General features: G+C 38.3%; 4 protein-coding genes across 8 annotated transcripts in view; 2 read left to right on the forward strand and 2 right to left on the reverse strand.

The window, feature by feature from the left end:
- Positions 1–1,075: 1,075 nt before the first annotated feature.
- Positions 1,076–5,689, reverse strand: hbegfa (heparin-binding EGF-like growth factor a). Of its 2 annotated transcripts, XM_077532031.1 has the most exons (6): positions 5,273–5,687; positions 4,423–4,671; positions 4,151–4,349; positions 3,463–3,618; positions 3,236–3,322; positions 1,076–2,224 (listed from the first exon to the last, which is right to left on the reverse strand). In XM_077532031.1, the coding sequence occupies exons 1-5, from the start codon at positions 5,313–5,315 to the stop codon at positions 3,250–3,252; spliced, it is 720 nt and encodes a 239-aa protein (XP_077388157.1). In that variant the 5' UTR covers positions 5,316–5,687; the 3' UTR covers positions 1,076–2,224; positions 3,236–3,249. The 2 variants fall into 2 exon arrangements, with proteins under 2 accessions (XP_077388157.1, XP_077388158.1); XM_077532032.1 differs by lacking the exon at positions 3,236–3,322 and having other exon boundaries at positions 5,273–5,689.
- A 1,356-nt stretch (positions 5,690–7,045) lies between these two features.
- On the forward strand, positions 7,046–16,982 carry rufy1 (RUN and FYVE domain containing 1). The gene is made up of 17 exons (XM_077532026.1): positions 7,046–7,572; positions 7,986–8,165; positions 8,236–8,353; positions 8,509–8,610; positions 8,691–8,814; positions 8,884–8,945; positions 10,351–10,486; positions 10,705–10,806; positions 10,883–10,999; positions 11,913–12,080; positions 12,151–12,248; positions 12,712–12,831; positions 13,179–13,308; positions 13,515–13,609; positions 13,693–13,741; positions 14,137–14,214; positions 14,287–16,982. Exons 1-17 carry the CDS (start codon positions 7,263–7,265, stop codon positions 14,428–14,430), a joined length of 2,133 nt encoding a protein of 710 aa, XP_077388152.1. The 5' UTR covers positions 7,046–7,262; the 3' UTR covers positions 14,431–16,982.
- On the reverse strand, positions 14,898–22,243 carry LOC144025723 (heterogeneous nuclear ribonucleoprotein H-like). Of its 4 annotated transcripts, none has more exons than XM_077532029.1 (11): positions 21,940–22,243; positions 21,216–21,311; positions 20,983–21,138; positions 20,390–20,533; positions 18,924–19,062; positions 17,721–17,902; positions 17,456–17,571; positions 15,992–16,127; positions 15,842–15,919; positions 15,663–15,755; positions 14,898–15,552 (listed from the first exon to the last, which is right to left on the reverse strand). In XM_077532029.1, the coding sequence occupies exons 2-11, from the start codon at positions 21,295–21,297 to the stop codon at positions 15,452–15,454; spliced, it is 1,227 nt and encodes a 408-aa protein (XP_077388155.1). In that variant the 5' UTR covers positions 21,298–21,311; positions 21,940–22,243; the 3' UTR covers positions 14,898–15,451. The 4 variants fall into 4 exon arrangements, with proteins under 4 accessions (XP_077388155.1, XP_077388153.1, XP_077388156.1 ...); XM_077532027.1 differs by having other exon boundaries at positions 17,685–17,902; positions 21,940–22,240; XM_077532030.1 differs by having other exon boundaries at positions 14,898–15,556; positions 17,685–17,902; positions 21,940–22,240.
- A 62-nt stretch (positions 22,244–22,305) lies between these two features.
- The window catches only part of ankhd1 (ankyrin repeat and KH domain containing 1), a 30,175-nt gene continuing 26,179 nt past the window's right edge, over positions 22,306–26,301 (forward strand). Inside the window, exon 1 of the mRNA XM_077532024.1 lies at positions 22,306–22,402. Within this exon, the coding sequence (XP_077388150.1) occupies positions 22,400–22,402 (3 nt within the window). The 5' untranslated portion in view covers positions 22,306–22,399. The remainder of the gene's footprint in view (positions 22,403–26,301) is intronic.

Genomic DNA, 26,301 nt, shown 5'->3' on the forward strand with positions numbered 1-26,301 from the left:
ACACACACACACACACACACATATATATATATATATATATATATATATATATATATATATATATATATATATAGAGTTTGCATGTTCTCCCCGTGCCCGCGTGGGTCTTCTCCGGGTACTCCGGTCTCCTCCCACATTCCAAAGACATGCATGGCAGGTTAATTGGGCGCTCCGAATTGTCCCTAGGTGTGCGTGTGAGTGTGGATGGTTGTTCGTCTCTGTGTGCCCTGCGATTGGTTGGCAACCAGTCCAGGGTGTCCCCCGCCTACTGCCCAGAGCCAGCTGAGATAGGCGCCAGCAGCCCCCGCGACCCTTGTGAGGAATAAGCGGTCAAGAAAATGGATGGATGGATGGATATATATTCCACTTCATATTTCATGATTTTTTTTTCCCACTGCACTTTTGGTGGTCATTTTGACCCTAGGTCCTTAAGCTATATGTACTGATATACTGATTCACTTTTTCACTTATTTTTTTCAATAATTGTATTATTATTATTATTATGTTTTTATGTCAATGCATTTATATCGGCTGCGGAAATTTGCTATATGTGCACGGTCCCTGTCACTGTGAAAAGTGGGTTCACTGTAAAAATTCTTTGGCCAGTTCAAAAATAAACATAAAGTAACTGATGTAGAAGCTTGGATAAAAATTTTATTTATAATAATTTTCTACAAATTTTAATCGTCATTCGTCAATCAAATTGTTGCCATGTTCTAAAGCTCCAAAAACCGCATACTCTTAAAACTCAGCTTGCATACGTCTTCCAGGAGTGTGCAGGTTGCAGGTGCTTTGGTTCAAAACAGGTGGCTTCCCCCCATCAGGAGAGGAAACAAAAATATTATGTTTACTATTATTACAACTTAGGCCTGAGCCAACAGAACAGGTTGCCGCTATTCATCATGACCCAGACGAGACGTTTTAAAAATATTACAATAACGTGTTACCAAACTCCGGAGGCGAAACCAGGAGCTAAAAAAAACTTTGACCTTACTTAACTGATGATTGAAACACAATGTGATCATTGTTTGACTTTTGTAGACTCCCGAGTAAATGAAGATGCAACACACAGGAGTTAAGAATTCTGATCTTTTATTTAATTAAACCACATTAAAAAAAAGAAAAATCACTTCAGAACTGCAGTTTTTGAAAGCGTTGAACACCTGAATTCACATTTTATTGCTTGATAGTTACTGTAAGTGTTTCTCTTTAAAAAATGATGGTAAGACCAGAACAAAAACAAGAGATTTACATCAAAATTCTTTCAACAGTGCTTTGGCTCCAGGCCCCAAATGTTATATCGGATTCCCTTTTGAAAGTTTCATCGCCATTTCGACAACTCTGAGTGAGGGCGACAATGAACCCTTAACCGTTCCATGTGCCCAACTTCTTGTGCAGGATGCTGCTAATGTTGTTTGTTTTCAGTGAAAACGACAAAAAAAAAACATGCTAATCAGTTAAAAAAAAGACCTTTAAAAAAAAAATCACAGTGTTACTGATCATGTTCTGAGTGCCAAAATTCAATCAATTTTTGTAACACTTTTTGTGTCTAGGAGCCGCAAGCATTGTACTTTTTTTTGTCAATAAATAATATCCGGTAAGGAATATAAAAACAACTGTAACATCCATTTTGAACTGTTGAAGGAGGTTAAAACCTACATAAATATAGTTATCTTAAATAAATAAATTAAAAAGTATAAATATACGGTTTACTGTACAGAAAAAAAAAATGCATTTGTGCGGGAAATACAAAAAAATGCTGCCTGTTTTTTTTGTTGTTGTTTTTTTTTAAATATAATTCCAGATTGAGCTCTCTCTTAGTTGTTGTTGAATCGGATTCAGTTCAGTCTGAAACTTCTCTTCACACAGTCAGGAAGCAGCAAATGTTCCTTCTTCTTCTTCTTTTTCTTTTTCTTCTTCTTCTTCTTCTACTACTTCTTGTCATTACCTAGTGCCTGCCACGCTTCCATTCCAGTCCATCCACCAGCAGCTCGTCCAATATTCCACCTTCCGATGTGGTCGCCTTCTCCCGAGGCCTGCAGGAATACGCTGAGCTGTCCATTTTGTTTTTTGTTTTTTGTTTCACGTGAACATCCAGCAAGGGGTGAAGCGGACACCCCCCGTTTCCCTTCTTCATCCCTCAGTGTTCCTTTGGGTTTCGCCCGGACCTCCTTCCGTGGGTCGACTCTCTTTCTATTTTGAGGTAGTATCTCCGCTCCTTTGCCTAACACGAGAGGAGAAAAGACAGCAAACAATGAGATAAGCGTTGCAATTTTGTACAATAACGTGGAAGGAAACGTGCGTCAGTGTGAGATATGAGCCCTGCTCTTTACTACACTATCTAGTCTATTTGTGTATCTCAGAGAAAAATATAAACCACGGCTGGTGGAACTTTTTGGTATTTGAGTTTTAGAATATGATGATATAATATGATGTTTATTTTTATACTGTAGAATTTGTTGTTTAAATTATTTAGGGTTTCTTAGCACAGTTACTCCAATTATTTTACACGCACCTACTTCCCATTTTTTTTCATTTATTTATTTACTTATGTGTTTATTTATTTACATATATTTTCCCTATACCACATTGGGCCTCATGATTTGGCACCGGTAGATTCACCTATTTTAAAAAAAAAATTCCCCACATTTTTGTTTTTTTTTGGGGGGGGAGCCAACCACTGTATTTCATGGAAATTTTTATCAGCGTTTTTTTTTTTTTGGTCCAATTTTCCCAATGTATTTCAATGGGGGGTAAATTATATGCAGATTTTCTCTTGTTGCGGGCCGGCACGTACTTCGTCCATATTTAAAATAACATTTTTGCCATCCAACCATCCATCTGGTTATGCAATATGTGGGACCGAACCTCCAAAGTATCACTATAGTTGCCCATCCCAACACTATACTAATGCACCCATCTGGCTCCTTCTTTGATTGGCGTATTGTTACAGACTATTGCACCGTTAAATTATCAACTAAATCAGGGGTTTCTGATACACGCAAAATGGAGTCAAGGACTACACCCTGAGTTGGCTTCTTGTTAATTGCAGAGAGCACTAAGAGGGAACTGATCCAACTGTTAGCCAACTGTATATGAACCACTACACTACAAATACTATTTTCATTAGGTACTTTTCAAATGTAGTCAAATTTGCCTTCCTCTGTGGATGTTTTCTTTTTAATAGAAACCACTAAATTAGCTTAATGTACTATTTAACTGAGATTATACTCACCCTTCTTTGTTTCTTCAGTGGTTGGACGCTAACCCTAATTTGACCTTCTCCTCATTCTCTACATCATACGCTCCCCGCTTGTGAAACCTGGAATCAATCAAGAAAACGGGGCTTAAACCACTATTTAGGCCTAATTGTTACACATATCATCCTTTCAAATTCCCTATACAGCTCAAGTGTGCGCATGTATGTGGAATTGCGTGCATTCGCGCGGCCACCGGACTCACCTGAGCATGAGTAAAAGGCCGATGATGGTGAGGCAGATGGATGAGAGCACCACGGCAACCACGGCCAGAGCTGTGGTGCGGTTGTAGCCCTCCTGAGGTCTCTCGACGGGCAGGGTGAAGAACTCACACCTTTCCCCAGAGTAACTCGGGTGGCACCTGCACATGGACAGAAAGGTTAATTTGTTTAGTCTTGTGTTTTGGTCATTTTTCTGCCACTAGATGGCATAATTGCATTTGTAAGACACTGGTGACAGCTCAGTGGATTTTTCTTTTCATATTAAGAGCTTTCTAATCTTTAACGTGAAGTAACTTGTGAAATTTTGCACATTTTTTAAATTGTAAAATACAACTTGATGCCAGTCTCCACAATTTATTATTAAATTTATTACTGCTAAATTTTGACGTGGACATGTCTGCTGCGTTGCAACTACAATTCCCCCAGTACAGGCTTTCCGAGTAAGGGGCGCTCCTTCATTGCGCGTTAAAAAGAAATAGTGCCATTATAAGAACTTTAAATTTACTCAAAATTAATGCACTAATTATGACACCCCTAACAATTTACCCAGATAAATTGGTTCAATTTTATTTATCATTTATTCCTGAAAGGATGGAAAGTTTCCAAATTTGAAAATTCCTACAATTTTGTAATCATACAGAAAGAGCTTCAAAATGTGGATGTTGTACTCACACACAGGAGGGAAGTCGAATGTCCCTCAGGTACTGACAGGTGCCGTGGATGCAGAAATCTTTATACTTCTTCAGGCAAGGATTCCTCTTCTTTCCTTTTCCTTTCCCCTTCTTCCTTCCCTTTCCTCGCCTTCTCTGTCCTTCTGTGCTTTCCGCCTCCAGGATGGCAGATGGGTTTCGGGGCTTGCTTGACATGGCAACTAAATAAAACACACACATTGTCAACAAACCTAATAGAAGTATTATTATCTGTGATGATTCTCAAGACCTCACCTCTTGGCATTTCCACTTCATCATCCCCGGATGTGCTGTCTTCATATTCATCCCCATCGTCGTAATATTCATCATCATACTCCTCGTTTTCATCCTCCTGCAATGTTGCGACCGTTGCGCCTCCTCTGCTCTCCTTCTCTTCCGGCCTTCCATCTTTGCTGGTGTCCTGGAAGTTGATGACAGCCGTGTGCTGCTGCCTGTCGCTGTCATACCGGTCCACTGCTGCACCGCACACCAGTCTGGATGCCACTGAACGAAAAGGAAATAATACGAAGAGGTTAGGAAGCAAATAGGTTGGGATTGCAAGCATTGGGGTGAAGTGAGGAGGGTGCTCAGGTGGGCGGATCTCTGTGGACAAGTTGAAACATGCTCCTGACTGAGGATTTGAAAGGGGGTTTGGACTTTACGCAGCAAGCTTTACTACTACATTGCTCAAGGGCACACTGGAGCAGAATTGGCATTGCCTATGACATAACTCTGGGACACTGTTGACATTTAAACAATAAGTGTATTTCTTTCACTATACCATACCGTAATCACAACCTCCACATTCAAGAGTTGTGAGCAGACAGTATAAATGTCAGGCAAGAATGTAAGTTAAAAATAAATGTATCCAGTTACATAAAAGCACGCTCTGAAATAGCGAGACGCGCCACCATTAGCTTCGGGCTCGTCCTGGCATCGAGAAAATGGTCGGCGGAAAAAAAAAGGTTAGCAGGTTTACAAGTGATTTTATGGCTCCGTCGTGGCTTGTGGCTTTTTATAACGACGCTAATGCGCTACGCGGGGTCACGCATTTCGAGGCATTCATAACAAAAACAATTACAAGTTATTCAACACGTAATCTTACCAAGTGCGTAAAGCAGCAAAAGCACGACACTCCAAATCCTCATGATGCCAAGACTTGTTGAAGTAGATTTAAAAAAAGGAAAAAAGAAAAAAGCTTTTTTTGGGGAAAAATAACAATAAATAATCCTTCTTTGTTTTTTTTTTTTTTTTTTTGTTTTTTTTTTCCTGGTGGTCTTGTGTCAGTTTATTCCGCCAGGTTCCGACTTCTTGATGGTACTTGACACGAAGGCAGCGCGTGTGTAATGTGGAGCGAAAGAGCGTCAAAAGAGAGACTACGCGCGTATTTAAAAGCCACGCGAACTTGGCCGCGCCCACTCGCGCGCGCGCACACACATATTGTGTTGGAGTTTCATTATCCACACTGCCTCCCTGTAATAACCAAATAGTAATGCCAGAAACATTACCCAATGGGAGTATTGAAAATTAGTAAAAAAAAAATACAAAACAATAAAATATGTCCATGTATATAAATCACAAACACTTCAGTTGTTACTACTATACAAAGCGATACAAATGTAATGAATAAACAGTACAATTTAAAAAATACAATGGATAACAATGTGAGTAAATACTACTGTATATTGCTGTTTACGTGTTTTACAGCGCACTGTAACTTTGGGGATTCACAGATTATTCCACCAACAGAGTGAAAATTTCCTAAATTCTTGCTAATATCTTACAGATGTACGTAATGTATCCATTCACCACTAATAAGCAGTGCAGCAGGGAAAATAAAGGACAGGCGGCAGTGACAGGGTATGAGAGCTTTTTTACTGCTCACGCGCACAACCTTGTGGTGAGTAATGGTACTACAAGCCACCAGGAGTCAGCCAAGCGTGAATGAATGAATGAATGAATGAATGAATGAATGAATGAATGAATGAATGAATGAGAAAGAAAGCAAGCAAGAAAGAAAGAAGTACCTAGTATGGTGCACAAACTTTTTTTTTTTTTTTATCTTTTAGATTAGACAAAATAATACGTGATTACATTTTAATAGGGGATCTCTGTTTTTCTCGCTCTCGCTAACCACAGGAAAAGTATTATTATTTTAGAGTGTGACAAGAATATTAGACTGGGAGGGCTCAAGCCAAAATAGACATGTCTGTTGGTACAGCCCACGCTACAAAATAAGACCACCGCTGTCTTTAGTTGCACATGCCAGAAACATAAACAACATGAAGCACAAACCTCCACCAAGGCATCTCAATTTCAGCATAATACAAATTGTGACCTACTAAAACGTAGTTGTTGCAAAAATATTATTGAAAAGGTTTTTGCAACAGCAGAACACAAATCCTGATGAAATAGAGGGTGGGGTGTATGCACTTAAATTTTTTTTATATAGTATAGTATCAAGCACGGGTAAGAGTTTCAAACTACAACTTGGGGTTTCATGGAATGTTAAGGGTTTTAAAGTACTGTTTCCAGACATTAATTAGTGAGAAATAGCAAAGTACAAATACTTGAATTTCTGTCAGTAGCTTTTTTTTCCAGGCGTCTGTATGATCCAGTTTGTATTTTTCTGAGGACTTTTTTTTTTTTTTTTTTAACTATGTATTTGAAAACACACTATACACAAGGTAATTCTGTCATTCAAAGTACAATATTCAAAATCATTTATAAACAAAAGAACTAAATACATTGAAAAATAAATTACAGGAAATAGAAGGTAGCTAACTAAAATTAGCATAACGTACAGTGCAAAAAAAAAAAAGGTTTTGTAGCTTTTTAACTGTGTTAAAACATTACTATTTTTACTGCAGTCATTTTTCTCATTAAAAGTACATTTAAAAGCATTCACAAAAAAAGACCCATATAAATTTAAAACCAAATAACAGAAAAAGAAGGTAGCTTAGGCTATGACGATGTAGTCTACACTCCAGTCACAGGTGGCGCTAGTGAAATTTTAGGATAGCTTTAATGTCCGCCAAGATGCTCACGGTGTGACTGTCACGTGATTATTCAACAAGAAGGGAGGGAGTGCAAACATGGCCGACGAGTTGGGGGAAGTAAACACAACTGCCGAGAATGGCGAGGCAAAGCAAGAGCAAGCCCTCGCCAAACTTTCCAACACGGACGTCGACGACAACGCCTGCGAAAACAATGTTCTCGACCGGGCTGAGAGGTCGCCGTCGGACAGCAGCTGGTCGGCTCCTCTTCTGTCGTTGGCTCGCAAGGCCACTGAAACGCTCAGTAGCGGGGTGAACTACGCTTCTGGCCGGAGGAACTCCACTGAGAGCCCCGCGGTGGAAAAAGAGCCCGAAAGTGATTTAATTCGCACGGGGAAGAAGCTTCCAGGTAGGCAGGATGGAATACTGACACCCTCGGTTTGAAAGCGACACTTCCTCTTGGACTTTTAGTCAGCTGTCAAATGTCAAGACACATGACTTCCAGAGAGAAAATTCACATTTTATGGCTTCGTCGTCATGCGGGCTTGCTTTGACAAGTCTTACTTTTTCTGACGTTTGACTGGTGTATTTTTTACGTTAAAGCCGTTTGTTCATGTGCTTTACAAATTTCCCCCCCCCACACACTACCGAACGACAATTCTGTACACTAGTAGTACAACTTTGGCATCATCTATGTTACATATGAGGCAAAACTGAACACTACTTGACATCTAGTAGCACTAGTGACATTGTACAGTTCTTCCAGACTCAAGCCTGACGTGTTTAAAATACTTGTGCTTTCTGTCCAAAAAAAAATATCAGTGGTGCCTCCCAAAGACCCGATGGCAATAGAAAGATCCAATCTTCTCAGCATGTTGAAACTCAGCATCAAGGTTTTAATCCAGTCATCACTGAATTTGGGCCGGACGCTGGACTCTGAGTACCCACCCTTGCAGCAGTTCTTCTTAGTCCTGGAGCACTGCCTCAAACATGGGCTGAAAGGTGACTTGCTTGTTAAACATACATTTCAGTGGCATCAGTTCTAAGTCACGTTTTTTTTTTCTTCTTTCAGCCAAAAAGTCTTTCATCGGTCAAAACAAATCCATTTGGGGACCCCTGGAGCTGACCGAGCGGTTGTGTCCGGAATCTGCCAACATAGCCACAAGTGCCAGAGACCTTCCTGGCATCAAGTATGCTTTGGCCAATTATTTGCTAATAAAACTGTAATCAAATGCCATTGTGAGCGAACAGTGGCCAGGCGGTTTCGAAAATGAACAAATTGATTAATACAATATGTTTTGTTTATGTTATGTATTTTTTATTTTATTTTTTATTTTTTTTAAAGGACTGGTTTGGGACGAGGAAGAGCATGGCTACATTTAGCGCTCATGCAAAAGACGATGGCTGATTATATGAAAGCCTTGCTGGACTGCAAAGATCTCCTGAGGTTAGGAACAGTTGAACACTTTGGTGAGTCATGTCTCAACACGTCGCCAATTTCCTATGTACCGTAATCTTTATTCCTAGTGAGTTTTACGACCCCGGTGCCCTGATGCTGGAGGAGGAAGGGGCGGTGATGGGTGGGCTGCTCGTGGGCCTCAATGTACTCGATGCAAACCTGTGTATTAAAGGCGAAGATCTGGATTCTCAGGTGAGCGACCCGACCTCATCACTGTTATTTCATGAAATCAGGACACGCAGTGGTATTTCTCTCCTGTAGGTGGGAGTCATTGACTTCTCCCTCTATCTGAAAGACCCGACCAGCACTGAGACCCCGAAAGAGTGAGTATCCAAAATTCCAAAATTTAATTACTGAAAAAAATAAATAAAATACAATCTATCTATCTATCTATCTATCTATCTATCTATCTATCTATCTATCTATCTATATATATATATATATATATATATATATATATATATATATATATATATATATATATATATATATATATATATATATATATATATATATATATATATATATATATATATATATAAAAAATACAGTGATACCTCGGCTGACGAACGCTTTAGCTCACGAACTTTTCGCCTCACGAACATTAAATTCGCGAGAATTTAGTCTCTGCTGACGAACTACTTTTCGGCGGACGAACCAAACCACGCGGTCGAACAGCACCACGGTGGCGGCCACGAGAAGCTGACGCACGCTCACGGCGTCCCAGTTCGTCACCCCCTTTCTTTTAGTGCGGACGCGGTTTGTGTTTGATAGACATTTTGAGTGTACTTTTGCTATTATGGGACCGAAAAAGACCCCACCACAGGCTAGTGTTAAGCCTAATGCTTACCAGCTAGGGACGGCGATTCGGCGGCGCGTTTGCATTGTAGTCAATGGAGTTCGTGCCACTAAAAAAAGCGAAAGTGCCATCACGTACCTCAAAAAAGGAGAAAATCGTGCCACGGCTGTTTAGTCCCAGGAAAGAGGTGAAAGTAGTTGGCGGTGCTCACTTTTTGTTGACTCGCTAAAGTGCTCCACTTCCTTGTTCACCAAGGGACACACCTCCTCCGCTCCGGTGAGCACGAAAGTGCGAATGAGCGACAACCGTTCCATAAACACTCTACGCGGTGAAACGCTCGCGAATGAAGTAAGTCTACCATTGCTACTATCCTTAAGAACTACCATCACAAAGTAAAATAAAACGACTTTATTATACAGTATAATTTATTTCTTTAATTACAATACAATAGCACATTTATTATACATAAAATAAGGTATATTTTTGTGTAGTTTTAAGGCTTATTTAGTAGAAAATTATGTTTTATAGGGACCTGGGAACGGATTATTCTCATTTTAATGGTTTCTTATGGGAAATAAATGTTCGGAAGAAGAACTTTTCGGCTTACACACACTCTCTGGGAACCAATTAAGTTCGTGAGCCGAGGTATCACTGTATATATATATATATATATATATATATATATATATATATATATATATATATATATATATATATATATATACTTCTGTTGGTTTGTTTTTTGATCAGGCAGAACAATTAGATGCTCTTCCATTAGATGGCAGAAGTAATTTGTGAATACATTTTGGACAATAATCATCACTTACTCTTCATCAGCGAACACTGATAAACAAACTATTTCGCCACTTTATCATAAACCAAAAAGTAAAAGTGATTTTTACTCTTGTGTCTCAATCATGTCATTTCAGTAACGCCAAGATGACGGCCATCTTGGATCAGAAGCATTACATTGAGGAGTTGAATCGTCACCTCAGTGGCACTGTCACAGACCTTCAAGCCAAGATGGACTCTCTGGAGAAAACCAACAGCAAACTCGTAGAAGAGGTCAGAAGTTTAATGGGAGGAAATGGTTTCAGCAGCCAATCATATTTTGCCTTGCTTAGAAGACCGTTCACCCTTATTGTGACAGCCATTATTAGCAATGATTGAAACCAAACATCAAAGATTGTGAAAAGCTCCATTATATATTCCTTTAGTGTGCTGCAAGACCAATAATCCACACTGACAATCCAAACTTTTCAAATAGTCTATTTCTCATTTAGCTCACGGCAGCGACAGACAGAATCAACTCTCTGCGGGAAGAACAGGAACAGCTGAGACAGGACAACGAGCTGATCTTGCTGGCCAGTCAGAAAAAAGAAGAGGTCCGAAAGTGAATGCCTCAGTTTGACACAGACTTCAATTGGACAAATTAACTTTTTTTTTTTTTTTCTTTCCCAGGCCGCACTTCAGGACAGCCAGGTGGAGCTGGAGACATACAGACAAACGCGGCAAGGCCTGGATGAGATGTACAATGTTGTGTGGAAGCAGTACAAGGAAGAAAAACGCATTCACCAGGTCAGGTATTGATCGTTAGTGGCTCTGAACCGTTTGGCTAAGTGCACATAGACATGTACAGGGATTGTTCGATTGATTTTTTTCCTTTTTCTTTTTCTTTTTCTTTTTCAGAGCAATACTCTACTCATATATTTGGCAGAATAATATTCTGAAAACCGATTTAATTAATATATTATTTAAAAAAAAAAACAATAATAAAGATAGAATTACATGCTGAATGTTTGACTTTATATATAGACAGTAACTGTCCTTTATTTATTGTATAATATTACAGAAAGAAAAATCGAACGACTTTTATTCATTTTTGGGGGGTAAAATTTGACTGTCATTATCTTTGCTTATGTTGCAAATGGTAGTGTTTAAAAAAAAATGCAGATTTTAAACGAGCTAATATGGGCTGGCTGTTAAATCGTTATCCAATACTGTAATATTATACAAGGGTGTCCATTAAGCTTAAGTCTGGGTGCATGGTAAAAACATATACTCCTGAAAACAAAACTATTTTATTCAATTGTAATGTTGATAAATAATATTTTCAACATGATTTCCATCATTTTCAATGCATACCTTAGATGTGCTGTGCAAAATTCAGGTAAATTGGAATAAATAATAATAATAATAATAATAATAATAAAATGGAATAGATCAAAGGTTGAATTCTTCCACAATTATGTGATATAACCATCCTTCTTGTCCACTTCAGAGTACCAAATCTTCATTCTGGGGATGAAAAATGTTATCAATAAATAAAATAGTAAAATCCAACGTAACCAGACTTTGTGGACATCCTGTATAGTATTTTATTACAATGAGATCCCGTTTTCACTTTTGATAGTTAGGGATTTGCCCAATTTAGACCATCATTTTTTTTAAGCATGCTATGGCAGGCGTGACCAACATTGCAAATGTTTAGGAGTTGGAGCGAGAGCTGGAGCTGCAGTTGGGACTGAAGCAGGAGATGGAGATGGCCATGAAGCTGCTAGAGAAGGACTCGCACGAAAAACAGGACTCATTGGCTGCCTTGCGACTCCAATTGGACCAAGTCAAAGCGCTCAACCTTCAAATGTTCCACAAAGCGCAGGTACATGCTCGCAATGACACGTCAACTGAGACACGAGACGCATTTTTTGACCAGCTTCGGTGCCCTTCAGGACTTTGAACGAGAGGCGGCCAAAAAACAGGCGGAGGCTGAACAGCTGGAGCGGAAGATGGACGACATGACGAAAGCCATGGCGGAACTCGAACGCAGGTACGTTTTTGTGTATTGATCACTTTGATCCAAGCCAATCCACTTTATTTCTTTAGCACATAAACATGCGTATTGAAAGGGCTGCACATTGAGGTCCACACACTGTCATACAAATCAAATCTAGTAAAAAAAAAAATTATATATATATATATATATATATATATATATATATATATATATATATATATATATATATATATATATATATATATATATATAAAGAAAAAACTGTCAATAAAATGCTAACATACAACAGGTAAAATAAAAATAATAAATACATAAAAAATAATAAATAAATGAAATAAAAACAATAATAATAATTTTAAAAAAACATGAAAAGACCCCGAGGACCACACAATTCACGCTGAACTAAAAAGAAAAGAATAAAAGACTTAAGACACTCCACTGTGGGAGCAGTGGATGATGACAACTTCCGATATTAATGAATTGACGTGCTTGTTAGGCTCCAGAGTTCCGAAAAGGATCGTAAGAAGAGCGACCAGTCTGATCAAGACTTGAGAGTTGAGCTGGAGGGAAAAGTCAACGCTCTTGAAAAACAACTGAGTGACCTGGACGCACTAAGGTAAACACACTTCATCGGGTTATAATGGTTTTGGATTTGTCGTCGTAGTTATTTTTTTTTTTTATTATTATTTTTCAAATTTAGATAGTTTTGGAGCAGTTTTTTTTATTATTTGTTTTATTTGAATTACTAGTTTAGTATTGCTTTTAGTTTTTAATATAAAAATCGTCTGTTGTGAGAAAAACATTTATTTATTTTACATTTTTCTGTTTATGGGATAAAACTGAATTCAGACATACCAAAAATGTATGTAAAATAAATATATAAATAATGGACCTAAGAGTTTTTCACTGGTCAGAGACAAAATAGACATCTATATTGTTAACTAATTTGTCTCATGTGGTAAGGCTGGGCTTGGAGAAGGAGCTCGTGTTTGAGAGGGAGCAGCGGCAAGGCCTTCAGAAAGCCCTCCAGAGGGAGCAGGACAACAGTGCTGAGCTTTGTACGCAACTGCAACAACTCCAAGGCCTGCACGCCGTCAGTAATTCCCCAGTTTTTGCGATCGATAGTTTTGATTTGATGGATGGTGTGCAAGGATTTCGTTTTACCCAAGACAAATTAATGGTCATATAACTTTTATTACATTGCATGAAAACCCCAAATTCTCCAGCCCAAGAAATTCTATCACATTTCAAAAGTTTTAAATATAGAAATGATGTAGTAATGTAAAAAATTTAAAATAGGAGTTGGATGATCTGAAGCAAGAGAAGCAGCAGCTGCAGCAGATGTGCGAGCAGCAGGAGCAAGCGTTGCAAGAGATGGGCCTTCATCTCAGCCAGTCAGTGCTCAAATTGACCACTTTCGTTATTGGGTGCCAGTGACGTGTTATGTCATGTTGTTATTCCATTGCATTTCCTTAAGGTCAAAACTCAAGATGGAGGACTTCAAGGAGGTTAATAAAGCACTGAAGGTAAAATGGGGAAATCTTTATTTTACTTCGTCATAGGGTTTGGCAATAAACCAAATTGATTTGATTAATCGTCATATTGAAAATTGAATTGATGAAAATTTGCTAAATCGTGAAATCGAATTTTGTCTTCTAGATTATTAAAAGCTGTTGTTCTTATGTACTGTTACATTCAGATGTTATTTTGAGTTGTAATTTTGCTAACTATGAATGTTACAACTAATTTAGAGTTGGTATACATTATTGTCTGAACATTTTGCATTGGAATTATTTTTGAATAAATGACACCTTTCAGTTTGTTGGGTTCATTAGATTAAAACTGATTAAAACCGCAATTGTCCTGAATGACTGGGGGGGAGAGAATCAGATTTATAAATTTGAAACACTGTTGTTTGCAGGGTCACGCCTGGTTAAAAGATGACGAGGCCACACAATGCAAGCAATGCCAAAAAGAGTTCTCCATCTCACGAAGAAAGGCAAGTTTTTTTGTTTTTATTTTTATTTTTTAACGCATTCAGATTGAAGCCACGTTTTTGTTTTGGTTTTAGCACCATTGCAGGAACTGCGGGGATATTTACTGCGGCACTTGCTCCAGTAACGAGCTGGCCTTGCCTTCGTATCCTCGTCCCGTGCGGGTGTGTGACATGTGTCACTCCTTGTTGCTGCAGAGGAGTTCATCGAAATCTTCCTGACACTACACTTGACCCGCCACCATTTTGGATCTCACGCTGCACAGACACTACATTTATTAAGCCACGTTGATGAATGTCAATTTTGGGTTCAATGTGAACGTTCATGCATTAAATGGGTGCGTTTTTCTGGAGGAGGGAGGAAATAGTTGTCAAGCTGGGCAGGACTGAATGAAACCTTTTACTGTCAGCTTTTTCTATTATGTAAGGTATGTTGAGGTTCCACCAAGGAATTTGTCAGAGCTCTCATTTTATTTTGATATACACATTGTAATGCACTAACACTGCAGTAGCTAAGTTTACATCAGTCCCATTGCATCTTTGCAAATTGTGAATAGAATGATAATCTATTTTAGAATGTATTAATACACGCGCGGTGGATTGTGTACACTCTGAAGAGCTGTTTTCTATAATCTGGGGAGTCACACATTTTTAACTTGATATTTAATGAACAAATAAAATTTGCAATGTTTCCATGACAGCCCAACAAGTTTATTCACTTTGCTCACAGAAAATACAAACAGCATTACAGGCAGAAGACAGGAGGTCGTGTCAACTGATCCCGGATTGCGTTACTCCCGATGGTTCCCGTCGTCGAAAAAAAAGTGCCTTCTAACTGGTCAAACCTTAAACATGCTGCCAACGCGGAATTTTGATTTACATTGTACCACTGTAAATTAAACAAAGCATTTCTGTAAAAGCTGAAACGAGGTCTAACATTTGTTCGTGCACTCTGACAACCAAAATGTGGTAAAACAAAATGAGATGACAAAATCCTGGTACTGACTGGAACGCCTGAAGAAAAAGGAATAGGTGACAACTGTGATAAGCAGACAAACTCTTATGCCTCACAAAAAAAAATTATAATAAAAAATTACAAACCCCAGCCCTGAATGAGCTCAACCACCCCTGAACCTATGTACTTATGGGTGAGACGTTTGCGGTCATCGCAGCAAAATTCCTAGTTAAAACAAATTCTCACAATAAACTAAACGGTACAACAACGGTAAAAAAAAAAAAAAAACTACATTCCCCATCCCCCACCGATTCCATTCATGGAGCTTCTGCTACTGCCGCCTCCACCACCGCCACCATAGTAACTGCTTCCCATTCCGCCCTGGTTACCTAACAAGAGAGAGAAAATACACAATATAGGACCCCACAGTTCCAAAGTGGTCCCCAAAAAAAATAAAAAATAAAAAATTGCTTTTCAGGGCAAATGCTATGGAACTCACTATAATCACTGTAGCCGCCCATGTTTCCTTGGCTGCTGTACCCGCTAGAATAGCCTGAGCTCAGCTGGCCGCTACTGTAAGATGATTGGCTCCCTGTGAGGAAAAAAACCCCCTGAAGTTATCTTCTGTTGTGCTCACACCAAAAACCATTTGACAAGTTTGTTATGAGCCAAACTCACCCCCCATCATCTGACTGCTGTACGAGCCGTTACTGCCGCCTGATGTTGAGTTTAAGAACAGCTCCACGTAGCGGTGCTCTGAGGGATGATCAGAAAAACGAGCGTAAACAAACGTTTTTTCCACACTTCTGAGAATTATACTAAACTCACGCATGTTGGCTTTGTCTTTGGACATGGCGGCCACGGCATCCTCGTGTGTCGCAAACTCGACGTCGGCCTCGCCGGTCACTCTACCGTCGGGGCCCACCTCGATATGAACCCGCACGGGATTCAACGGGGAGAAGAACTGCCACAAGCAAACGGAATACGTGTTAAAAACAGTACGACAGAGAACAAACTGTTTGCAATAGGCACGGGCCAATATTAGATTCTGGCAATATGCTAACTGTGAGCAAAAATATTGCGGCATTAAAATGACATTTGAAATAAATTGGGTCGCACCGTTTTTAAAAAATTACATTTACAAGGTTTGTGCAGGCATCGGCAAATCTAATTTGATGCAACTTAAAACTAATTTATATTAGATTCTGACGATATTACTGCGAGCAAAAATATTGCAGTATATTGCAATATTAAAATTACAGCGCTTAAAATTACCTTTTTTGAAAAATAAACATTTACAGGGTTTCTGCAGGCATCATCAAATCTAATTTGATGCTTTTTAATGCAACATAAAACTAAAGCACACATCATACTGCATATTCACACAACATATATTCATATACTTATATATTAGGGCTGTCAATTACAATTATCGTAAATATAACGTGCGATTTAATCACACGTCACATTCTGAATGTACAATAAAATATATCTTATAAGTATTTCATACTTGTGTTAATTTACAAAAGTGGACAAATATGGTTACCAAATACAAATGCGGTTGTATCAATTACTTCAGTGATAGTAATTCATAACGTTAAAGTAAACAGTTAATTAAAAGTGTGAAACATTTGTGGTGAGCCAGTGTTCTGCCACTAGATGGCATTAGTGTTTCATGTTACATTTTTCTTTTCAAATTCTGAGCAATTGGTATTTGGAAAATTAAGCAAGTCAAGACGCCAGGCCATTTTGCTCATTGTAAATTACAGTTAGTCATATTCAACTCTGAAAGCAGCCAATCATAATCTGCCACATTTAACTCATTCACTGCCTTTGACAAGTATACTTGTCAATTGTATTTTTTAGAGCGGTGCTAAATGGGGGCGAATCTGAGCATGCTCCACTGTAAATATCAAACTTGGAAACAACTTTACTGATGCCCAACCACCGGTAGATGACATCATTGCCCCATTTTATAGGAAATAAACACAGTTTCAGAGTCCATGGGAGAAATGGCTGTATTTAGGCAAACCTACATTTTTCAGCTGTCAATTATAAAAGAACGGGACGGGACAAAAAGTAGGGAGTCTATTCTGTTATTTGGTAGATTCGGTTTATATATAATTATTGAATGTAATATCACGTGAGTATTGGAAATGTAAAAATTTTCTATAATGACTGGCAGTGAATGAGTTAAAAAAAACAAAAACAAAAAAACGGTCAAACCATCAATCAGCCCATGCCTAATTTGCAGTAATCTCATCCCACTTTATGAAGTCAACTCGGCCTTACAATGTAGATGTCGGATTCAGTGGCCCTGTAAGGAAGCCCCCTCATATGTACACAGTGTCCCGTTGTGCTCTGGAAGGACGAGCCGCCGCCGTCGCTGTACCGACTGTCCGACACGCCTGAATATGTAAAATCGAGACGAAGCCATTTTAGAAGGAATCGTTTCCAAATTGCATTAGCACTCGTGTGCCATGCTGCGTAAATGGAAGAGAATGCTGCAACAGTTGATCACCAAATCGGATTTCACTTCTTCGTCCGCTCGACACACCTCCGCCGTAGCCCCCGCGGCGCATGCGGTCGTAGGAGCTGCCGCGATTCATCATGTTGTAGCCGCCGCGCCCACCAGAAGGCCGGTCATAAGGGCCCGGTCTCTGCATGCTCATGGGCTTCCGCTGCGGCTCGTAATGGGTCCGCACCTCGGCGCGGCTACTCTTGAAGATCTCAATGTACCTGACGTGCATAGAAAGGTCGCAGTGAGGGAGCGAGGAAAGGTCACGGCAGGGTTTGTTAAGCAGAAACTGTCTTGGTGTAGCCCGTCACAGTAATAGTTTTGTTTTTTGTATTTTTTTGTAGGCCATGTGAATTGAAATTAACTGCAACAAATTGAAAAAAAAAAAAAAAAAAAAAAGGCCTCAGACTTTTCTTATGGTTACCTGGATTTACTTGCCAAGTGAAAATGAGATGCCCTGTATTGTTGCCGTGGCAGCCATTGTCCTGTTATTAGCGAGGGCAGCGTTACCTGTGAAGGTGGCCTCCGTGTCCTTCAAAGTTGGCCTCCAGGGATTTATTCTTACCAATGTCAACCGCTACTGACATACCATTTTCCAATGTGCTCAATTTTATTCTACAAAAATTTTCCATGGAGCATATGGAGGACCAAAAACTGGCAAAATAAAATATAAATGGCCAAATAAACAAATTAATAAAAGCGAAAATAAAAATGGACATAAAAAATATCATGCAAAAATGAAATACAAAAAAAATTCAAATAAACGGAACTATCTGTATAAATAAATTAAAATGAGCATCATCAATATGAATAACACTTCTCACGGTTATTTCATGCTGCAGACACTGTCAGGTCGAAATGTTATTCAAATGAGGCGGCGTGTCTTGGGTTGGGATCCACATGACTCTCGTTTTTTATTTTTGTATATGTTTTTATTTCTATTCATATATTTTTATGTCCGTTTTTATTTTCACTTTCATTCATTTATTTAGTCATTTATTTTTAATTTTGGCAGTTTTGGTCCTCCATAGGAGCAATGTGTTGCATTGTGTCATGAAAGTTAGTGTGTTTGTGGTCAAATAATAATAATAATAATAATAATAATAATAATAATAATAATAATAATAATAATGGGGAAAAAACTACAAAAGTCAAAGTGTCATGTCAGTGAGTTCATGTTGAGGGTGCACACCATAAGAAAAGCAAACGTTTCCAGCCAACCAACCAACCAACCATCCCCACCTGTGCCCTATTCTCTCCTTGTGTTTCTTTAGAGCCTTTTCAGCTATATCCTGTGAAGCAAACTGCACGAAGGCCTCCCCCGTACTCCTCCCCTGGATGTCCACCGGCAATGTTATCCCATTTGGCACGATTTCCAACCCTTCAACCCAAGGACAGATAACCCCAGCGGGGAACATATTAAATCACATGCCCAATCACACAAAGAAATGTCGCTAAGAGAGAAAGAGAGAGAAATAAAAAAACTTATGGAACACTCTAAACATTAACACACATACCAGTTGAGTTGTCAACCAGCCGCTGGAAAGTTGGAACAAATTGTTGGATTTTTTTTTTTTTTTTTAAACCAAATGATATCGGAAGGAATCTGGTGACATGAATTCAAATTACTCTTGATTGGTTATGTAACATTGTCGTTCAAAGACTTTTTTTTTTTTTTTTTTAAAGCTAAGTGGAAGAAAATGGGGTGGGGTCGCAGCGCAAAGACCATGAATTGAATGTAGGAGGGTTAAAGCGGAAGTAAAGGAAAAAAAAAAATCTTCACAGTATTCTGATTAGGATTGCATTTGTGGAAGAGGAATTAAGCAGAAAAATCCATTGTTTTTTAATCCATCTCAGGAGGCGGCCATTTTGTCCTGACGTCACAAGTCTAGCATGTTTTGTAGTTTTGGTCACATGACGTTCACAATGCGAGCCCGAAGGTACTTTGACGTCAATTTCAGTTGACGGCAGAGGGTAGTACAGGGGTGAAAAAATAAAATAAAAAATAGGCACCTCCTGAGATGCATAAAAAAATAAAATAAAAAATTCTGCTTAATTCTAGGGCTGTGCAATTAATTGAAATTCAATTACTACACTCCACAATTACAAAATCAACATAAATCGTCCAAAAAACAACAACACTTGTTTGACTTGGGCTGCAACCCATTAATTTCTTGATTATTTTCTCTATTAATCAATTGGCCGTTTCGAAAAACTGTTGAAAACAAATTACTCAAAGCTTAAATGTCTAAAAAATTCAATCTACTAATCACAGAAGAAACAAAATCTATAACAAAGTACCGGTAGTTAATTTAGTAATCAGTTGTAAATCAGTTAAGTCACGTTGCAGCTTTAAAACTGACAAAAACTTAGGTGATAATGGCAATCAAAAAAAATAAAAAATAGGTGGGCAACGTGAAGCCGCAAAAAATAAAATAAAAATACCGGCACATCTCGTTTGCATAGCACATTTCTGCCCTTGAACAAAGCAACGCTATAAATTATTCCTAGCTTCTTTCTGGTATCATTAATCACTGTTATAACAAGATGCATCTCATTACCGGAATAATGAACAAGATTAATATAATTATTCTTCAGTGTCAGAATTATAAAACAAATTGCTCAGTGTCTAGGAGTGAACGGAAAAAATAAAAGGAAGACTTCAGTATAGATCAAATTCAAAGTCACAAATGAAGAAAACTTCTCACCTGAGAAAAACTGGACAATCTCCTCTTTGCTGCAGCCAAAGGGGAGGCCTCGTAATCGCACAAGTCCATCTCCGGCTGTCTCTGGACAGTTCGGACCAGTGTGCTTCATGACCCAATCCATCTCCACATTGTTGGATTTAAACACTGTTACAACACAATTAGACAAATACAATCGCATTATTGATTTGCATGCACGGATATATAAATTAACGAACATTTAGGAGGTTTTTGCTGGTCTTCCATTCTCTTGGGCTCTGATTGGCTGCTGGTATTAGCACGCTTTCTCGGCTCGAACACTATTCGTTCCGTTTGAGACCCCACAAGTGTGCTGCATCGTTGAAGGTAATAAGCCTCAATGCTGAGATAAAACTCTTGGCTAGACTTCAGAAAGTATGAAGATATGCGGCTAACTATGAAGAGCCATATCTTAGGCATAGCCGCCAGCCAGGGTTAGAATGTTTTAAGATTTTTCAAGATAGTTTTTTGTCTTGTTTTTCAAATTCAGTTAATTTTAGTCTTGTTAGTGTAATTTTCAGGTAGCTCTGAAATGCATCCTTGCAAAATTAACGGGCCTTCATTCTAATTACTCTCACCCTCCACATATCTGTGCCCCATCGTTTCCCTGTCCTTCTTCAAGGCTTGCTTAAGGTCTTCGTCCCCTTCCAGCTCGACAAACGCCTCTCCGCTGGGACGACCCTCTCTCGTGGAGGTGAAATGGACGCCGCCGCCATTGCCAAGAATTTTGCAATCTAAAATGTGAAATATAACAAACATTGAATCATAGCATCATATTTGAGTTTATTTATTTACAAACAATGAAACCAACCTGAGAAAAATCTTTGCACTTCATCCACCGAACAGGACCAAGGGAGACCCCTGATTCGTACAACGTATCCTTCATCAGCCATACCTAGTCACAAACCTAAAAAAAAAAAAAAGTTTCACATATGAAAATCGTCAATGAATATTGAATTGAATGATGTGCAACGTCACAAAGGGAAAAAAAACACGTGGTTTTGTTTAATTCAAATTCTGCACGGATTCTGCACGAAGTCTTTCACTACGACTGACTATATACATAGTACTGGATCGTAAAAACAATCGACTTTTGGGTTTTTAAGCAATGCACACTAATGAGTAGTACGTATAAAGCCACAATTACTAGTTGTTCCGCTTCACCGAAAGACTGGTTTTACTTCACAAAATGGAATACTTTAGCGCATTCATTGCAAAGGGCCTACAATGTATTAAGCACGACAAATTACAATTACTGGTTGCACGAACTGAAGATACATCGTTAAATAGTTAATGATAATGGGCTATTTTTTTCCCCACGCGTGCACACTACCGCACCCTGCAAAAAGAACAAAAGCGGCCTTCGCAGCCTTCCTGCGCCACGTTAGGCTAACTCGTAAGCTTCCGGGCTAGCATTTGCTAACTAAATAAGTAAATGCGTTTGAAGAACCTACTAGTAGTAACTGTGATCATATCTTTAGAGCGAAAACGTTATGCCGAAGAAAGTATAAACAAAGAGCGAGCGCACTGCTTACCTTTAAATCACAGAGAGAACACGATGAAGATTACGAATGCGAAGGCCTGGCGTGATGGAGCCGAAAGTAAGCGAAGGCTCAGCGGGTTGCCAGGCGTGTGCACTAACCTCCTTCAAGTACAAAAGCACGCATTCGCTTGAGACTCGCTCGACCGGCCTTAATTAACATGTGACTAACTTCAAGTCATTAACGAGCCATTAAGTTATCTTCTTGTAGTAATAGCTGCTAGAAAAGAGTTAACAATGTCTAAGTCGGACGAAATATACTCTACATTTTAAACGTGGCTATAAAACCAATCTGGCAACCCCGGAAAGGCGCCTCAACGTGCGTCCACGCCCAAAAGGGATGACGTATTTGTCCCAGGATGGCGGGCTGAGATGAAACCAACCTAACCTCCCAACAAGAAAAGAAAAAGAAAACCTACCCTCCTGCTTCCATAGTAATTTCTCTCAGTTTGTTCATGGTGAGATACATTTAATGTTATTTCTGTATCAAAAAGAAGACCTGTACGTTTAAAATGTTTAATATTAGAATGTTCTTTGTTTTGTCATTGTGGTTATAATGGGCACAGTTAAAACCATGAATAAACTATCTATCTATCTATCTATCTATCTATCTATCTATCTATCTATCTATCTATCTATCTATCTATCTATCCGTCCATCTATCCATACATCTGGAAACGTTTCTCCTTTGAAAACCAAATTATCCTGTGAGTGGAAGTTGACTGGGTTTGCTCTTTTAATTATATTTTTCCACCTGGATTAGCTGGCAACCAGTTCAAGGTGTACCCCGCCTACTGCCCGAAGCCAGCTGGGATAGGCTCCAGCGCCCCCCGCGACCCTTGGGAGGAGAAGCGGTTAAGAAAATGGATAGATGAATACATTTATGACAGTTATTAGTAGGGGTGTGAATTGCCTAGTACCTGACGATTCGATTCGTATCACGATTCACAGGTCACGATTCGATTCGATACCGATTAATCCCGATACGAATTTATAAGTCGATTGTTGCGATTTTTTTTCATTTAAATTTAGAAAATACTAATCAGTAAGCTTGTAGTGTAAGATTTATATGAAAATGTATTATTTATTTATCTGAAATTTCAGTCTTATAGAGGTTGTAATCTGTTTCATGTTTGAACAGCATTAAAATAAAATATTAAGGCTTAATGTTCCGTTCATATAACATTCTTCCATGCTCAAGGTGTGAATCCTAACCCGAAGTCAGACGTTTTGTTGAATATTTTTCCATTAAAAATGGAAGTTTAAAAATCGATTCACACACACAAAAAAAAAAAGGCAATATGATAAGACGTTGAATCGGTAAGACTACCGAATGAACAATTCTGAGCTCTTAAAAAAAAAAATCGATTTTTTTTTTATTGAATCGATTCGAGAATCGCGCGATGTAGTATCGCGATATATCGCCGAATCGATTTTTTTTTAAACACCCCTAGTTATTAGCATTAAACATATAGACATAGAGCAAACGGCATTGCAAACTCTACTTGATGAGTGTCTTTCTAAAAGGTATTATCACCGAGCTACAGTAAATTTAAAGTCCCTGTAAAGTGTAAAAAAAAAAAAAAAAAAAGTTATATATATATTGAATTTGACAAACTACAGAAAAGAATGTAATTTACAACCATGTCAAATTTTAAAGATAAAAAACAAAAACAAAATCACTGAATATATTAGTTTTTTTTAGATGCTTTGGTACAGTTATCAGATCAGAATTAAAACTACTCTCCATTTTCCACACCAATGTATCATTTGTGCACATCAGAAAAGCAGTTTATCATTTCTTGGAACAATTTGCAAATGCTTTGGCACATCCATGCAAATGACTACCAGTATATACAATTCTCTGCTGTTTTTGACATGATCAATTGCTTATGTCATGTTGATCAAAATGTATTATAAAGGGTCTCTGTTGAAGTTGAATTTTTTTTATTGTATAAATCTTATCATGAAAAATGGCTGAAAAGGTTGTCATATTGTTCGATTGTCCAATGAGCAACCAGCTTTCTGGAATAGCTCACACGTAGCAAGTGAAGATAATTGTTGAGATGTGGATGATAATTTGTGGCCCACAGGAAGTAGGAAAACTGCACTGTAATTCGTACAGCGGTGCATGTACAATTTTCCCTATAGAGAGATCGTCCCAAGTACACATTTCCCATGTACACAAATGTGTACAACACATTTCTGAATTCACTTTACATGGTATTGAAATCCAATTGTCTGCCATCCATTTGAATCGCATCACAGTACTTGAGTCACATGTTGTTGAGAGCTGTCTTACACATACATTAAAGCAGTGATTCTAAAAATGTTGTCTTCAAAGGACCCATATTTCACTAGATTTCTGTGACATCATGCACCTCTGGCCGTTGCCTCTCTTGGCCACCATGGTGGAGGTCAACACATTGTTTTGCTTCTTTGCTTATTGAATGTTTGAATACATTCATTTGGCATCTAATGTCAAAACGGCGAATTAATGTGCAATTTTAGTTCAGTACTCTTTAGTTAGACAGATTTATAAAATATATATCTTCCCGTGGTAATATGTCATAGTGAGGGTGAGGCCACACATTTCCCAGCATGCTTTGCAGCCTTCCTTGAAAAATAAGCAAATAAACATTTGTTGTTTTAATTAGGGATAGACCGATTATCGGCCGGGCCGATTATCTGTGCCGATATTTGGAAGTTTGACAAATATCGGTATCGGCCTTTTGACCAATCTGAAAGCCAATAAAGCGGGTATTTTGAACACATTCTGACAATTTGTTCACCTTCTGCAAAAATCTTTTGAAACTTTTTATGAATCCTGATGAAAACCCCAAATTTGCTACGTTTGTGTTCATTTTTTTGCACAGTGAAATACAGGAACTTTTCATTTATGGATCTATTTCAATTTCCACTTTATAAATAAGGATGCTGACACTGGGAATTCCCTACATGTTTTATTTTTAAGAATTTAAAAAAAAAGTAAAAAAAAAAAAAAAAGAAATGTTGAAACTCTGCAATTTTTTTTAAATATAATTTTTAAACAAAGCTGCCAATATCGTTTAAAATTGAAAAGAAAAAGTACTTTTTAATTTTTACACTAATATTTTCTCTTCTACAGCAAATAAATATCGGCTTGAAATATCGGTTATCGTTCTCCTTGACTACTAATAATCGGTATCAGTAAAAAGCCATATCGGTCTATCACTAGTTTTAATTACTTTGTTGTGAGTATGCCTGCGCTGTCTTTAATTATGATATACAAAGAGACACATGTATGTCTCAGTTAAAAGGCATGCAGGATGGATTTACTGGCTCAAAGAGTGCGGAGTCAGTGTGCATAGTGACTGGGCGTGACTTCTGTCCAAGAGTAGCCCTTGAATGAATGTGCATCCTGTTACAATGGGAATACAGTGACTGAGGAGCCTCAGGAATTGTGTCATCATTACATATGAGGTCGTTACAATATGAGACGTACATACGGGTCATTAATGTAAGATTCTTTGATGTGAAATGGCAGCTGACTCCCCATCTTGCCAACTGGTATTGAGCCTTGTTTTAGGTAAAGTCGATGCCGATTTTGCTGAAGCAAGCCAGGCTGTCAGATATACCCCATCACTAAGTGAAATTGTTGATTTATTTTATTTCCACTTGTCTTTGCACAGAGAATTGTGCGGTGATCAAAATTGTTTTGGACGGCCACTTTGTCATCGTGTTGTGGCTTCGCCACTGTATGAAGTTTCTCTGTAAGCTTAATAGCCCTCAATTTGGCACATCAAAGGATATTGGAAAATTCATTACAGTATAAAATTAACTAATATGAACTTATTAGGGTCGATCAAGTAGTCTTTCTGTGTCAAGCATATCTTATCCTCATGCTTGTCAACCTCCAACATGGCAGACGAAGACTGATCACTGTGTTAGAAGACTATTGTCGCTTTATTGCAACCCCCATTTTAAAAATTTGTATCTTCGTATGCTCACGATACAGTAAAATACAACTATCCAGAGGGGAAAAATATCTATATTATAAAATATAGGTACATCCAAATACAAAAGAAGTAGGCAACAAGTGACTCTAGCACTCTGTATAATACACATGGGTAAAAAAAAGCTCTGTGTTGCCTATACTGCATTCAACAGGAAAAATAGACATAATTAAAACATTGAATAATAACGTTTTACAGTCCAACAGTCAATTTACCATTTTTTCCTCAGTCAAGTAAAAACAGTTATGCAAGAAATACTGCAATGCAGGAAGTCATCAAACCACCCAAATTAAGTTAGCAATTTTATTCTTTGGCAACTACAGATGGAATAGCATAGTGCTAAATCTGGTGCAGCCATCTTT

Source organism: Festucalex cinctus, chromosome 9 (assembly GCF_051991245.1).
Source record: "Festucalex cinctus isolate MCC-2025b chromosome 9, RoL_Fcin_1.0, whole genome shotgun sequence".
Classification (NCBI taxonomy): domain Eukaryota; kingdom Metazoa; phylum Chordata; class Actinopteri; order Syngnathiformes; family Syngnathidae; genus Festucalex; species Festucalex cinctus.